Source organism: Elgaria multicarinata, chromosome 21 (genome assembly GCF_023053635.1).
Source record: "Elgaria multicarinata webbii isolate HBS135686 ecotype San Diego chromosome 21, rElgMul1.1.pri, whole genome shotgun sequence".
In the NCBI taxonomy this organism is placed as follows: domain Eukaryota; kingdom Metazoa; phylum Chordata; class Lepidosauria; order Squamata; family Anguidae; genus Elgaria; species Elgaria multicarinata.
The window spans coordinates 2,604,344-2,621,411 of NC_086191.1; the positions used below are offsets into that span (position 1 = coordinate 2,604,344).

At 49.4% G+C, this 17,068-nt stretch overlaps 1 protein-coding gene across 1 annotated transcript; it reads left to right on the forward strand.

Annotated features, from left to right (window-relative positions):
* Positions 1-11,436: 11,436 nt before the first annotated feature.
* Positions 11,437-16,701, forward strand: LOC134412336 (gonadotropin-releasing hormone II receptor-like). Its single transcript, XM_063146238.1, has 3 exons — positions 11,437-12,009; positions 13,988-14,192; positions 16,214-16,701. The coding sequence occupies exons 1-3, from the start codon at positions 11,437-11,439 to the stop codon at positions 16,699-16,701; spliced, it is 1,266 nt and encodes a 421-aa protein (XP_063002308.1).
* Positions 16,702-17,068: the final 367 nt, after the last annotated feature.

Below are 17,068 nucleotides of genomic sequence, written 5' to 3' on the forward strand. Positions count from 1 at the left end.
GGTGGCGCCATGGAGCAGCCAGAGGGCAGCTGGAGGATCATTCCTTCTGCGTCTGGATCCTTACTCAATCCCCCCCCTCAATTCGGTGCTTATTGCTTGAGACATCAGGGTGTGCCTGGGCCCACCCGGCACACCCCTTGTGCACGCCTATGCGACCTCATTGTGGCCACCAGGCAGGCAGGGAGCAAGCGGCTGGCCACATCTGCTGCTGTTCCTCCTTTTCACCACCTCCGTTGTCTGGGCCAGAGTGAGAGGCAGCAGATGAACAAGCAGGTTGCAATGAGGAAGAGGAGCAGTGAGTCGGGGGCGGGGGGACAGGGGACCCTTGTCAGTGGGGTGTGGCCCCAATCCATCCCCTGTGTTTCTCCCAGGGAACTTTTACAAGGGTGCATGTCCGGGCACCATTTAGTGGTGCTGGCTTCCCTGTCTTCCAGGCCTCGTGTGATTGTGTGATTTTAGCACAGGCGCCCTGGGCGAGGAGGTGCAGGGAACGCTTATCAGATTTGCAGATGACACCAAATTGGGTGGGATAGCTAATACCCTGGGAGACAGAAACAAACTTCAAAGTGATCTTGATAGGCTGGAGTGCTGGGCTGAAAACAACAGGATGAAATTTAATAGGGATAAATGCCAAGTTCTACATTTAGGAAATAGAAACCAAAGGCACAGTTACAAGATGGGGGATACTTGGCTCAGCAATACTACAAATGAGAAGGATCTTGGAATTGTTGTAGATCGCAAGCTGAATATGAGCCAGCAGAAGTAGAGCTTCCAAATCACGTGAGGTCCTGGTTCCTCTCTATTCGGCCCTGGTTCGGCCTCATCGAGAGTATTGCGTCCAGTTCTGGGCTCCACAATTCAAGAAGGACGCAGACAAGCTGGAGCGTGTTCAGAGGAGGGCAACCAGGACGATCAGGGGTCTGGAAACAAAGCCCTATGAGGAGAGACTGAAAGAACTGGGCAGGTTTAGCCTGGAGAAGAGAAGATTGAGGGGAGACATGAGAGCACTCTTCAAATACTTAAAAGGTTGTCCCACAGAGGAGGGCCAGGATCTCTTTTCGATCCTGCCAGAGTGCAGGACACGGAATAACGGGCTCAAGTTAAAGGAAGGCTGGACATCAGAAAAAACTTCCTGACTGTTAGAGCAGTATGACAATGGAATCAGTTCCCTAGGGAGGTTGTGGGCTCTCCCACACCAGAGGCCTTCAAGAGGCAGCTGGACCGCCATCTGTCAGGGATGCTTTAGGGTGGATTCCTGCATTGAGCAGGGGGTTGGACTCAATGGCCTTGTAGGCCCCTTCCAACTCTGCTATTCTATGATTCTATGATCCTTGTTCTACATTGAGTTACAGTATATCAGACAAGGCACACACTCCCTTGCGCAACTGATAACATTGCTATCATTATTAAGGCATTTAAAAACATCAGAAGAGCCCTGCTGGATCAGACCAAGAGTCCATCTAGTCCAGGGCCAGATCTACACCGAATAGGATAGGACACTATGAAAACAGTTTGAAATCTGCATATGGAGTGTGTGTCCCGGGTCGTAACAGTGGTCAAAACGGTTATAAACCGTTTTAAAGCAGTAGGGTAGATTCTGCCCTGCGCTCTGTTCACACGGTGACCAACGAGCTTCCTGTGAGAAACCCACAAATAGGAAATAAAGTAGCAGCCACATTGATGCAGGTTTTTTTATAGTGTGCAGCTGGACACAAAATGTGCAGTCGGGGAACAATGTGCAGCTGGAAATCTGATAACGTGCAGTTGAAAAAAGTGGTGAAAACAATAAGAGACGTGTTATGTGTCTGTGTTTATTAAGAACTTAACAATAGACAAAGTCAGGAATGGCATGTCACACAAATGATATAAGGATTATTATTATTATTTATTTATTTATTTATATAGCACCATCAATGTACATGGTGCTGTACAGAGTAAAACAATAAAATTGCAAAACCCTGCCGCATAGGCTTACATTCTAATAAAATCATAATAAAACAATAAGGAGGGGAAGAGAACGTACCAAACAGGCACAGGGTAAGGTAAAACTAGCAGTATAAAGTCAGAGCAAAATCAATGCAGGTGAAAGAGCCCTTGATGGTGTGACGGATGTTGTTGGGTCCTGTGACAGTGTTGCTTGCATGGATGTGGGGGCAGAGTTGGCCCTTGGGTCTATTGCATGGTCTGGTCCCCCATCTGCTTCAGGTTGGGGGCGTTGTCTGTAGGCCAGGACCCGTCTGCCTCCCAAAGCTCGTGTCTGTGCTGATGATGGGTTGGAGTTCACTGATGGTCCGTTGCTGTGGTTTCAATTGGGGGCTGTAGGTGACAACCAGTGGTGTGCTTCTCTTGGTCTTTTGTCCTTCCTGAGTATCCGTATGGCCCTATCAACCTTAATGTTTAAGGTGCTACTAGTGTTGGTGATAATCTGTCCAGTCGTGAAAGAGAAATAATGTGTTTGACTTGGGTGGGGGTGGGGTGTGTGGGGGTGTGACTGACCGGGCATTTGTGCAGCTGGAAAATTTGCTTTAAAAAACCTCTGCATTGATGAACAGTACTCTTAAAATACCCTGCCCTGCAACCTTCATACAGTTTATGTCTAGCCTATTTCTCACTACACTGGGCTCAGATAAGAACATCAGAAGAGCCCTGATGCTGGATCAGACTGAGGGTCCATCCAGTCCAGCACTTTGTTCACACAGTGGCCAACCAGCTGTCAACACAAGAAGGACACCCTCCTGCCCATGTACGTAGGCTCACGTGACAGAACGTCCCCTCATTAAAATACAATAGGATAGAACCTTTCTCCCTGATATATTAGTTTTCTAGGTGCAGGGATTCTATTTATTTATTTCTGCATGTGGAGGAGCGCTCTGTCATTTGAGCCCCCAACCTACTCTCAGAAATGGCGCAACACAGATATACTAATTGACCTTCCCAGGGCGAACCAGTTTCGCTGTCTCTCACCCACACACAGCAATTTGCATGTGCCACGCATGCACGCAGATGAACACTGTGGTTCATCGTTTCTTCACAATGACTCAGGATTGTACAGCTGTCAGACAGTGTGTGAGTGGGACTGAGTGCAGCAGAAATGGTCTCTGTAAAACTCTTAGCTTGCAATTTTAAAAAAACACATTCTAGCCCTCATGGAAATAGAAGTCTGGTCTAAGTGACCTCGATGTATTTTAAATACAGCAGTGCCCCCTGGTGGCAAAAGGCTCTGCTGCAGTTTCTCGTGTACGATAACTTCTTCCAAAATGATTACAAAGGGTGAGATGGGTGTGGAGTAGAGGAAAAAGGTATCACTGCAGCTTCCTTTCTACCTGGAATAATGGGCTCAAGTTACAGGAAGCCAGATTCCGGCTGGACATCAGGAAAAACTTCCTGACTGTTAGAGCAGCACGACAATGGAACCCATGACCTAGGGATGTGGTGGGCTCTCCCACACTGGAGGCCTTCAAGAGTCAGCTGGACAGCCACCTGTCAGGGATGCTCTAAGGTGGATTCCTGCATTGAGCAGGGGGTTGGACTGGATGGCCTCATAGGCCCCTTCCAACTCTACAATTCTATGATTCTATACCCATGTCGAACTGAAGCTCAGAGAGCAAGAGCTACATGCAACCACAGCAAGCTAACATATTCTTCCTGACTTCTGCAGACCAAGATAATATCTGGAATCGATCGAAGGCAACCTTTTCGAGTTGGGGGGTGGCACATTTGGAATTTAGAGAGTGTCATGGGAGGGCTTTCGCCATTCATAAAACGGCTGCCATGGTCTGTCACAGACCTGTGAAACTAAAGAAGGCAAACCAGTCACACTAAGAGAAAAGTTGCATGCCCAAGTCCAAGGCAGAGGTGAGTTCTGAGCTCCGAAACATGGAACCTGCCCCATGGAACCCATATAAAGATGGCGCTGGTGGGTGTCCTTTTGCTTTGCAGCCGGAATAAGGCTTTAGGCTTTGCATCAAAGGCAGCTGGACAAGCATCTGTCAGGGATGCTTTCGGGTGGATTCCTGCACTGGGCAGGGGGTTGGACTGGATGGCCTTAGAGGCCCCTTCCAACTCTACTATTCTATGATTCTATGATATCGCTTCTAAATGTTCAGAACACAATACATGCAGTCTCTTGCTATAATCCTTACAACATCCCTGTAAGATAGGCCAGCTATGTTTTTTTAGTGGCAGAGATAGACTGTGGCCTGCCTAAGGCCACGAACGCCTTCATTTCCAGACGTGCAGCAGTTGCTGTGCGACTCTGTCCCGTGTGTTTATTAACCATTTATTACATTTCCACCCAACAGCCAAAGCTCTCTGGGCAGCCGCAAAAACAACAATGACAAACCGCCTTGTTTCACCTTAAAGACGAACGTTTATTCTGGCAGAAGCTTCTGGGACATCCGTCCACATGAGTCCACCAGATTCAAAGTGTCACGTTCCTGATTTGTTGCTTGGTCTCTTGATGCTCTCGCCTGCTTTCAGCCCAACAAGCTGCTGGGGGTGGAAAATGGATCACTAACAAATCCCAAGTTCCGATGCAACGCTTCTCCTTTTCGTGTGTGTTTTTTTGTTGAAAGTCAGACAGCTCAGAAAGGTTTTGCAGACCGTTTCCGCTTCGTCCTAAAGGGATCAGCTGGGCATCTGGTACCTCCCCGGTGGGAACCAATCGATGCTGGAATCCTGGCCATCTGTGGTGTGTCTCAGTTGTTGGAGAGAGAGGAAGGGAGAGAGAAGGAAAGGAAAAGAAAGAAAAGGAAAAGGCACCTTTAAATAGAATTTAAAGGTGGAGATGGGAAGGTGGGTGGGTGGGTGGAGGAGGACACTGAAGGAAACGGCACAGCTTCTGCAGTGACCTTCCTTCCACAAGCTCTTCTGCGGTGCTGGAAAGCCACCACCGGCACATAGCATCCCACAAAGGCATTAAGGACACAGCATCACCGTGGAAGCATCAGGAATGTGAGCACATGCAACCAGCGAGGAGATCACACACGCACACACACACACACCGAGACACACTTATCTGCTCGGACGGGTTCCCTCCTCCCGTTTTTCTGCCGCAGCAGCAGAGCCGCAGGAAGAGTGAACCAGACGTGGTAAGTAGGGGGAAACGTCCCGCCTGCACATCTGGAACAGCTGGGGGAGGAGCGGGGAGCATCGTGGCAAAGGGGAAGGTGTGGAGGGAAGATACGGGGCGGCAGAAATGGGCACGCGGGGGCTTTTTCTAAGCAATCGGCCAGACGTAAATCAGGAGGGACGAGACGGATGTGAAAAGGTCACGTCTGTTTTGCTGTCAATTGGACAGCACCGTCTAGATATAGAAGTCATGCTTTGCTGTTCTAGGCCTGAACATCATTAACGCAGTTCCTCTGCCCACCCCAGCCATGGGGAAGAGGTTTTTTTTGGGGGGGGGGCGGCGGCTTGCCTTCCCAGTTTTTGAATTCAGCACCGGCACCTGACCAGTGTGCTAAACCAGTGCGGTTCCCCATGCAACAGAAAAAGCAAGAGGGTCTCCAAGTGCGACCGGGCTGAATGACTACATTTTTCAGTCAGAGAAGGACTGCGCATTGCTACCTAAAGAGCCCCGAACACACGCACATAAGACTATGACATCTAGAGTCTAAAATGACCTAACTCCAGCACTGGTGCTAATGGCTGAGCATTGGTGCTCTAACAGCAGATGAAATGAGTTATCACCTTTTAGGGGGTTGTCTTCACGGCACTGGGTTGGCACTGCCTACCTCTGAAACCCTGTGGTGTTGGGCAATCCCGATGCCGAGGAGGGAGCGCAGGGTTTCTGGGCGGCCATCCGGGTACCGGAGCCGCCCCCCTGCCCTCTTCCTGGTTTTCAGGCAACCAATCGCAGGCCGCCTTCCACCAGGGACTGCCCCCGGATTGGCCCTGAGGCGATGTCAGATGGTGGAAGACCATGCTGACGTTGCTCTGATTGAAAAAGTCAGGGTAAATCCCCGGCTTTTCCAATCCGCAGCTTCACAGGAAAGCCCCGTGGGGCTGTGAAGCTGCACCTGCGTAGTCTAACTAACGCAACGCAGATCCGCAGACACCGTGGGACTTTCCCCTAGCTCCTCCCTCAAACTTTTGGCTGTTCTCCCAATGGACAAAGGTCCCACTGTCTTCCCCACTTTTTGTGGTCCTGCCTCCCCGGAGGTTCCCTGAATTCTTCACCTCAGCATCTATGATTCCGTTCTCAGAGTCAACCTGTAGTTTATCATATGCACGTGTGCAACTGCTTCAGCACGTGGTCCAGGCAAGGAAAATGCTGAGTCAGCCCAATTCTCCTGCCCGCGGATGGCAGCCAACATCCGACATTACAAGTTGGCTTTTCATCTGAGCATATGTGGAGTTGCGCTCCTCCCTAAGGGAAACAAACGTTATTTCCTCTAGGAAACAGGACTCACTGGGTGTTTCCTCTTTCCTCTTGCTCCACATCCACAAGGAATTCTGTATTTTGGTCAGTGCCAAATTTGGAGTTTCCAGGGCAGAGTATGGTGAGTCATAAGGGGGCCAACAGAAGCGTCCAACATACTTTCCTTCCTTTGGGAAGAATTTCCATAAAACACATTTACTTGCAAATGAAAACCCATGCGGAAAAAGGCAACTGAGATCCAACAGCAGCATACACACAGCGCAATATCTAAAAGAGAGAGAGATTCCAGAAAGCTGCTTCTGATTAAAGGTGTTCTGCATATGCTCAGAAGCACTTTGCCCTTAAGTGCTGTTCCAGGGAAAATAACGTTTGTTTCCATTAGGGAAGAGAGCACTTTGCATAAGCTCAGATGAAAGCCCGGTTTGCAATTTTGGATATTGGGAGCTGTAAGGAGGCAGGGGAATTGGGCAGGCTCAGCTTTTTCATTGGTTGGACCATGTGCTGAAGCAGCTGGTGAAGAACAGGCAGGTCAGAAGTTCCAGATCTCTCTTGTCCATGATACTTTGAGGATGGAGTGAAGGATACTTGTTGGAGTTCATGCCCAAGCAGCACCAGTTAGCAAAATACAGAGCTTTTCTGCACGAGGCATTTATTGTACACTCGTGATTCATAGTTCTTTAGATGATGTGATATTCTGGTTTCACTTCTGGTTTCTAAGAACACTTTCCCGACTTTTTTTAGAGTGGAGAAAATGGGGTATTATTTCTGAAACCGAAAGAAAACATTTTTTCTAGTTGCGTAATTGCGATATTCTACTATAGCACAGGGCCACCTAGAGGTTATGTTGTAGAAAAGCAGGAAAAGAAAAGCTCTTCATAGAGCTCGGATCTCAATTCTGCGATGATACAGCGATTAACAGCTTCATTTAGAAAAAGTAGTTATCAGGTTTTCGCATTCCCCAGAAACCTTCTGGCTGGATGTTCTAGAAAAAGTGATGGGAGAGACTATAAGATGTTTCTGGCAAACGGGATGGTGGTCTACAAGAGACAGCCTTAAGATGGTGATCAGGGTGGCCTCTTGTGTATCAACCCAAAAAGAGGACATACGGATTTGCATAATATTTGCACATGCTAATTTATATGCATAGATTCAAATTCAGAAATCATTATTATGATTTAAATAAAAATGTAGTACATCTCACCGTGGCGTGGAAGATGGTGACCAGGGCCTTTAAACCGGATGTGGACTGGACAGCCCTTGAAAGAGAGGACACCTTCAAAACAGAAGGCTGTAAAAGAGGACACACGGCCACCATAACTGATGCCCAGCACAACCTAAAGACCTTGCCTTTGCCACGTCCTCCTAATATCAGCCATTCGGGGCCACTGTACCGATGTCAGGGTGCTGGGCTGGTGTGGATCCCCAGTGCTGCCATGCGCTAGGATCTACCTGCGCAAGGAGGCTCATTTGATGCCCAATCCTTGCCCAATTGGCAAAACTCAAGGAAAGGGTTCCACTGTCTGGAAGCCCGTCACAGACAAATTAAGTCAGGTGGGACGCTGTCTCAACAATTTTGGTGCAATTTGAGGTCTTTTCTGCTGGTCACAAACTTAATTATTCTGTGAAGAACTTCCTGAGACAACCATCTAATGACATGGTGCGCAAGTAACAACCACCCATGTTTATAGTTGTTGCTTTACCCAAGATTTGTTTGCCAGATGGTCGCTCAAAGCACAGGTTGCTTTTTCAATTCCTGGGTTGTTTGATTCCCTCCCTATAACCCAAATGTCTTTTTGGCACTGTAACACTGGCATATAGAGTGGCCAGGTGGTGATGGGTGTTACTACTATCACCCTCTGCCTCAGTTGCCTGGCGAAACAACTCACGAGCAACCCCTATTTCTGAGTTTGTACGTAATGACAAGCCATAGTTAAAACAACCCAGAGTTCATAACCCAACAACAAACCATGAGTTCTCTTCCTGGGTTGTTTGTAGTTAAGTTCACATGTAGCAACAACCCAGGATTCAACAACCTATACTCAACCGATACTCTGGCTTGTCATTACGTGCAAACCAATATATGGCCCACCAGGTTTCTATCTTGCTCTTTTCCAGCTGGAAATCCTTCTTCTCTTTCTCCCTTGTTCTGTTTTATCTCCAGTCGGAGAAAGAATTCTGTGAAATTTGAAGGTTTGCTCACCACTCTTCTGACTTTGATCTTAATAAAGGTATTTAATTATTTGGTCTGGGTTTGAAGCAGGTGTGTGTGTTACTTATTGATCCTTCTCCTTTGATACAGAAGTGCTATCGTGGGATTCCCCCCCCCTTCCCTGATTGTTTTAGCCTTGTATTTGATGAGGATTCCCACCCGTGGGATCTTTTTTTAAGAGTGAGGCAGGAGGGGTAAAGGCTTGTGTGCTTGACTACTTTCTCGCTGCCTACGCTGCTGGAAATAGCTCCGCGCCCAATTCTTCCTCTTATCTCCCCGTCCTCCTCTCTCCATCAGCTATTCTTTCCCAGGCTGAACCTGAATAAATCTGCTGGCAGCAAACCAAACTACAGCTAAGCTAAAAATAAAAGCACCGCACAGGTTGGTTTGAAGCAGACAGAACCTTGAGGATGGGTGTTGCATTTTCACTGAAAATGTCTTTATATTTGTGGGGTCAGGATGGAGAGCTTGGGTGAAAATAGGACCACGGCATCCGGCAAAGAGAAGCCATCCTTAGCCTTGCTAGCTGAGATCCTGGCTGAGTTCACACAACACACTACCCGCCTTGGGTTATCGCATTGTCTGAATGCAGCACGTCTTCTGCAAACGTGTTGTCTGAACGCAGTGCATTTTCTGCAGCATGGGTTGTTGCGTTGTCTGGATGAGGCATGTTTTTTCCCCACAGGGTGGCAGGATGGCTTACATTTATATCCCACCTTTTTTCCTCTGCCCTCTTTAGCCTGCCTTCTTTTGGATCTGGTCACTCTAGTATAGCTCCTGCAGCTTTAACTGTTGTGTTGAAGAGGGAATTTCACCAGGTGCTGCAGCCATACAAATGACACCTGCTGAAATTCCCAGATGCAACTGTTAAAGATATAGGAATCCTGTCCTCCTTTTCATAGGGTCACCCTAAGTGATAGAGACCCAGTGGGATCATTAATCTCTTTGTCCAATCTTTCTATCACATCCATAGTTATGGGCACAGACAGACTCATAAAACAAAAAGCCCATCCCCCAGTTTATTGCTGTTGGTTGGACATATCATACATGATCATTAACTTTATCAGCAATTATATAATCTGGCTTGATAAAGCAGAACTCCAACAGATATTCTTAAGATTACTAAGCCAGAAGGCCTAGACTCATTCCAAAACTGAAAGATACAACAGAATTTTGCTAAAATGTCTTCACTGTGTTATTCCTTAACTTCCATAAACTGTGGGTTTACTAATGTCCATGCCGTTCCATACTCTTAGTCTCTGTTGACTTTGAGATGGTAGAAGGGCAGATTTCTAAACTTTTACCAACAATATCCATTTAACACTGAAGTAACCATTACAATACATTCTTTCCTTACGTCTCTGCACCTTTAACAGAATAACCTGAGTGGTCACTAGGATATTATAACCAATTATCCTTCTAACTCCTTTTACAATATCCAACCAATCATTCTTTGATGTGACCTTCAAAATCAAAGGCGAGCCAGTGTGGTGTAGTGGCTAGAGTGCTGGACTGGGAGCTGGGAGATCCGGGTTCTAGTCCCCACTCAGACATAAGAAAGCTCACTTTGGGCCAGCCACTGACTCTCCGCCCAACCTACCTCACAGGGTTGTTGTTGTGAGGATACAAATGGAGAGGAGGAGGGTCATGTGAGTTTCCTTGCAAGGGGGGAAAAGGCGGGATATAAATGTAACAAATAGATGACTAAAGTTTAAAATAAAAATCCGAAACAGTTAAAAACTTAAACATTTAAGTCATCAGATGGCCGCATTTTGGCAACTCTTCATTTCAGCATTCCTGATACAGGGTAGGGTGGGTAGGAAGAGTGGGTGATGGTTTTATTTCCCAGGACGGTTAACGTGCTGCCTGTGGAATGGTTCCCCTCCCCCATGGTGGGTTCTCCCCCCCCCCAAATAAGCCACCTTGAGAACCCACAATCTGCAATAAGGGTTGTTTTACCTATGGTGGGTTAACGTGTTGTCTGCTGTGCAGCGTAGATCAGCAAGGGCCCCCAAAAATCAATCTGTTTCCACTGCAAAGAAGGGGGAAGGGTGTGTGTGAAATAAACTACGCTGTGTGTAGCTCGTTTGCCTGATCGTCTGACGGGAGCGCAGTGGGTGACTTGCATAACCATCTACCCAGCGTAGCCTCCCACCCACCATGGTTTAGCGTGATGTGTGAACCCAGCCTGTGTGTGCAAACTGAAATGAGCAAATCTGGATTCTGTTCCTCCGCAGCTGCTCCACGGTTGTTCGTGAGATGCTAGAATTGCCACCGAAAGGAGCCACAGAAGGGAAGACAAAACAGTGGCAGGTGTGCCCTGCAGTCGTCTGTTCTCTGGCAGGGATGTCGGCTGGATCAACCGCTGGGCGCCTTCAAGTGGTGGAAGACGCAACCTTTGCCGTGCTCTGAACTGACGCTGACGCAGCACTGAAAATAAAATACATGAAATATTCCCGTTCCATGCAAGCGAGGAGACTCTCCGATGTAACGCAGAGTGTTTAGAACAGGCAATTCTGAGCCAAACCCAAGTATTCCTGGCTTATTCCTCACCCACTGGCAGACCTTCCCAGGCAGCAAGCAATAAAGCCATCTGACAGAAGGGAAGGAGCTCCCTTGTTCGGTCGGGAGGAGGATCCGGACAGCTGCGGTTCGGTGGTGGCTCTGTCCGAGGAGAGAATCATGCGCCACATTTGCCCGCTCTGCCAAGGTCTTGGAAGAGCAGGGCTTCCCGGGGGACTGGAGGGGAACCAGCCAGTTTGGGGACACCAGGCCCAACCAGGACCCTTCCCTCTGTTTGGGGAAGGGCACACCCTCCACCTTGGCAAGGCTTGACCTTGGCCCAATGAACACCACCGTCCAAGTCAATGAGATGGTGGGGTCAGGGCTGCTCACCATAGCCAACCAAAGTCTTGGGAAACCCAACGGCATAGAGGAGATCTTGGCCCACGGTGGAACCACTAACGGTAGTTTCACCGTCGAGGAAATCTTCCAACTGCCCACTTTCTCTACAGCGGCCAAAGTCCGCGTGGCCATCACCGTGGCCCTCTTCCTCTCCTCAGCATGCTTCAACAGCGCCGTGCTCTGGACCGTCACCCAAAAGTACCAGCGGAGGCCCCACCTCCGTATCCTCCTCATGAACTTGGCAGCTGCTGACCTGCTGGTGACTTTTGTGGTGATGCCGTTGGATGCAGCCTGGAACATCACTGTGCAGTGGTACGCCGGGGACCTGGCCTGCCGACTTCTCATGTTCCTCAAGCTGGTGGCCATGTACGCCTCAGCCTTCGTCACCGTAGTGATCAGCCTGGACCGACGGGCGGCCATTTTGCACCCCCTGAGCGTCGGCGAGGCCAAGAGAAAGAATAAGGTCATGTTGTGTGTGGCGTGGGCCTTGAGTCTGGTTCTGGCGTTACCTCAGGTAGGTGGAACTCTGGTCCTTGGTCATGTGCTTTGTTTATTTATGAGTATTTCTAAACTCATTCACAAAAACGTAAAAATAAAAACCAATACATGGAGTTCATCCTATCTATATAAGATGGGAAGTCGATGAAGGGAAGTCGATGAGAGCCAGTGTGGTGTAGCGGCTAGAGTGCTGGACTGGGAGTCGGGAGTTCTAGTCCCCACTCGGCCATGGAAACCCACTGGGTGATTTTGGGCCAGTCACAGACTCTCTCAGCCCAACCCTACCTCACAGGGTTGTTGTTGTGAGGATAACATGGAGAGGAGGATTATGTTCGCCGCCTTGGGTTCCTTGCAGGAAAAAAAGGCGGGATATAAATGCAATAATAAAATAAATGAGTCCTGAATAGCCGCCTAAAAATAAAGAGTATTGGCACATGTCTAATGTCAGGGAGATTATTCTACATAAATGAGCACAATTACACTAAACGCCCTGCTCCAAATGACTGTGAGGTGGACCTCGGGGGTATGTGGCAACACCAGGAGACCTTCCTAGATGGCCTCCAATGGATCTAGAAGGGAGAAGGCAGACTCCGAAGGAATCAAAGTTGTTTAGGGCTTTATATACTAGCAAAAACACACACCCTTAAATCTGGCCCTGTAGCAAATAGGTAGTTCCTTCAGCGCAGGTAGAAGATGCTGCCAATAGGTTACCCCTCCCAGCAGCCTAGCCAAAGCATTCTAACATCAGCTGCAGACCAGCCTGAAGGGCAGCCCCACATAAAGCACATTGCAGTAATCCATCTTTGAGGCGATTTCATATCGTTCTGGGTTGGGAGTCAACAACTGCAGAGACATTGGCCCATTTTGGGTCACTGGGGGTGCCATCTGCGCCCCGCCCTGCCCCTGCCGCCAAAGTTGCCAACCGAAAGACAACAGGGATGCTTCAGGGTGGATTCCTGCATTGAGCAGGGGGGTTGGACTCCATGGCCTTGTAGGCCCCTTCCAACTCTGCTATTCTATGATTCCATGCTGCAGGCCGTTTGTGGTTGCCGTTGTGGAAGGCAAAGCATGAACCGTCAGCCTACGACTCCTTCAACTCCCTTTCCAGATTGGCCAGTGAAACTAGTTGCTCAAAGAGGTTGCAGTGGGGTTTGGGGGCGCTGGTAATTGTGTGGGCAGCGGGGATGCCGGCATGGCCTTTGGCTCCCTCCCAACTCTGGGATTCAAGCATTGTTTCACGTCACAGTCTGCTCCCTACTGGAGAAAATGGGTTTAAACCAGGGCTGTTGCTGGACTCCGGCACGACCAGTGGTGATGTAAATTGTGGACCAACAGCATTCCATACAATAAAAATGGAGTCAAACTATGCGGAGAGGGGCGACAGCAGGTGAATGCACACCGGCCCCAATACACAACTCTAAAAAAGGAGCAAAATCAGGTCCCGTTCCTTTGTGATCCACAAGAGGCCCATGCAAACACCATCTCAACCCCTGGCCATCCCCCCGTATTGCAGTGAGCGCCAGTCCTGTACTAACCATGGTTTGTCACGATGTTTTCTTTGAGCCAAGATTGGCTTGCTGGGAGGCAAAGGACGTGTGGGTTAGTTACGTGCCTTCAAGTCGGCTTTAGACTTATGGCGACCCTATGAATCAGCGACCTCACGTCGCATCCGTTGAAAACCCCCCTATCTTGTAACTTCATGTCCGTATCTTCTTTTACGGAGTCCATCCTTCTCCTGTTTGGTCTTCCTCTTCTCCTTCTAAAATCTGTTTCCCTCAGCATTATGGTTTTTATATGTCCAAAGTAGGATAGCCTCAATTTCAGTATTTTCGCTTCTAGCGAGAGGATTTATTTATTTATTTATTACATTTATATACCGCCCCGTAGCCGAAGCTCTCTGGGCAGATGTGTTCACTTCCCTCCAAAGAGGCATCGTCGACCAGGGTTTTGAGCTCTGATGAGTCTCTTCTCTCTCTCTCTCTCTCCTTTCCCAGATGTTCGTCTTCCACACCGTCAGTCGGTCCGAACCCGTCTACTTCATCCAATGTGCCACCGTGGGAAGCTTCCGGGCTCACTGGCAAGAGACCCTCTACAACATGTTCACGTTTTGTTGCCTCTTCCTCCTCCCCTTGCTGATCATGGTGCTCTGCTACTCCCGCATCTTCATCGAGATCTCAGGAAAGATGAAGAAAGCTTGCGGTGAGGTCATTTTAAATATCCTGCCTTCTGCAGTAGCCTCAAGGCCCTTCGAGGTCCCCCAATTTTCCTGCCCCCTTTTGCCCAAGCACCAATCATTTGGTGGATTCCTGGCTTTTGTACTAGGGATGTGCTCCGCTTCTAATCGGACCGGCGGATTAGAAGCGGAGCGGGGGGCTTCGCCTGCCCTTAAGGCGGAGGCGAAGAGGATTGGGGGGCCGGCGGAGCGTGGCGAAGAGGATCGAGGTGAAGGCGGATCCTTCGCCTCGATCTGGAGCTCCGCCGGAAAGGTAAGTGGGGTTTACCGGGCCCTGCCGCTGTCGCTGTCACCCATGCGGCGACAGCAGCAGGGCCTTGTAAACCCTCCCTCTCCTCTCCCTTACCTGCCTCCGTCCGCGGTCCATCAGCATCTTCAATTGAGCCCGTGGTTCCAGCAGGAAGTCTGGGCCGCAAGCGGCCCAGACTTCCTGGTGGAACCGCGGTCTCAATTGAAGACAGCGATGGACCATGGACGGAGGCAGGTAAGGCCCCCCTCTCCCTTGGTCCCTTACCGGGCTCTGCCGCCGTCGCCGCATGGGCGGTGATGGCGGCAGGGCCCGGTAACCCCCCCTATGGGGCGGGGAATGGAGCTCCGATCCGGATCCGGAGCTCCGAGCGGAGCGGAGTGGGCATAGGCGGAGTGGGGGCGGGGCGGAGCGGCCCGATCCGAAAATCGCGGATCTGAAAATGAAGCGGAGTGGGGGGGTCCGTGCACACCCCTATTTTGTACAGTTCCTCCCCGCCCCCCCCCCCCCCCCCGGTTCTAAAACGAGAAATGCCTCTCCTGGTTCAACACTCTGATTTACATGATGTAACCCCCCCCCCTTTAGCCTGTCCAGCCCATCAAATTCAGTGCAAGCAGGCCTTCTCAGTGGTAGCCCCCGCTGTCTAGAAAACTCTCCCATATGTGATTCAAGAGGCAGAAACAGCAGCAAGTTTGAGAACGCGCTTCTACACGCAGGCTTTCCCTGACCTGCGAGGGACTTGCTACCACCCTGTTATATTGTTACTGTGTTGCAATGTTTTCAATTGTTGCTTTTCCTTATTTATTATTTTGATGCATAGGACTGCACCATAGGGAGTGTAGGAGTATTAGAAATTAATTAATTTAAAACGTCAGGGCTGTGCTGGATCAGACCAAGAGTCCATCTAGTCCAGCATTCTGTTCACGCAGTGGCCCACCAGAGGCCACGAGCAGGAGACGAAAAGGTTGGCCACCCCTTTTCCATCACCGATGTCTCCCTCTTGATTGATTTGATTTATTACATTTATATACCACCCCATAGCCGAAGCTCTCTGGATGGTTTACAAAAGTTTAAAACAGTGAACATTAAAAAGTATACAAAATTTAAAAACCATCAAAAACATAAACAATATAAAAACAACAGTATGCATTTAAAAAACAACCGTTCTGGGGTCTGTTAAAAAACAAACAAACTTGGTGTTGTTAAATGTTGTTAAATGCCTGGGAGAAGAGGAAAGTCTTGACCTGGTGCCTGAAAGATAACAATGTTGGCGCCAGGCGAGCCTCGTTGGGGAGATCATTCCACAGTTGAGGGGCCACCATGGAGAAGGCCCTTTCCCTTTGTTGCCATCCTCCGAGCTTCCCTCGGAGTAGGCACCCAGAGGAGGACCTTAGATGTTGAGCGCAGTGTACAGATAGGTTTATGTCGGGAGAGGCGTTGCATCAGGTATTGAGGTCCCAAGCCATGTAGGGCTTTATAGGTTAAAACCAGCACCTTGAATTGAGCTCGGAAGTGTATAGGCAGCCAATGCAAGTGGGCCAGAATCGGTGTTATATGTTCAAACCTCCTCATTCCAGTTATCAATCTGGCCGCTGCATTTTGCACAATCTGCAGCTTCTGAACTGTCTTTAAAGGCTGCCCCACGTAGAGGGCGTTGCAGTAGTCTAACTTGGAGGTTCCCAGAGCATGGTAACCTCCAGATTAAAGCCTCAAGTGACAAAGATGGTCTTCTTTCTGCAGCTTCCCCCAAGTCCCAGGAAGTCCACCTGCGCCGCTCCCACAACAACATTCCACAGGTGCGCCTGCGCACCCTCAAGATGTCCGCCGTCATTGTCTTGACGTTTGTCATCTGCTGGACACCCTACTACCTGCTCGGCCTGTGGTACTGGTTCTCCCCAGAGATGTTGACCCAGGAGCAGGTGCCTCCTTCCCTCAGCCACATCCTCTTCCTTTTCGGCCTTCTCAACACGTGCCTTGACCCCCTCGTCTACGGCTTCTTCGCTATGCACTTCCAGGCGGAGAGCCGGCGGACCTGCTGCTGCACTCGGAAGAAAAAACAAGCAGAAGGACATTCCACACTCACCGTCTCCTTCCACCCCTCCAGCACCGGCGCCCTGCCGGTTAGGCAGCCAAGGAAGAACCGGAAACGCAGCGCGGAATCTCCAGTGGAGGTAGGCAAAAAGCTACGCTTGTACAGGAAGAAGATCATGGCCGAAAGCTTCATCTGAAAAGGGGTGAATGCAAATCAATTCTCACCCACGGGGATTGGCTTTTTGCATCTGGGAGGTGGGCAGCAGAGAGCACCCTCATTCTATCTCCAGAAGGTTTCAATGGCAATAGTCCTGACAAATATATATAGAATATTTTCTCAGTAAGAGCGTCTTGTCTCTCGTTCTCGTTCTTGCAACAAAGGAAGAAGTCGGTTTACCCAGGGATGATACTATCACTGTACACCGGAGGGATTAAGCCCCCAAATTAGGAGATCGCCATCTAAAAGCAATTACAGGCACGCCATATAATGCTTACAATTAGCCAGGGAAACACAGTCCACGCGGGAGCCCGAAATATTGCATCTAAGTGGTGAGGGGCCTCCAG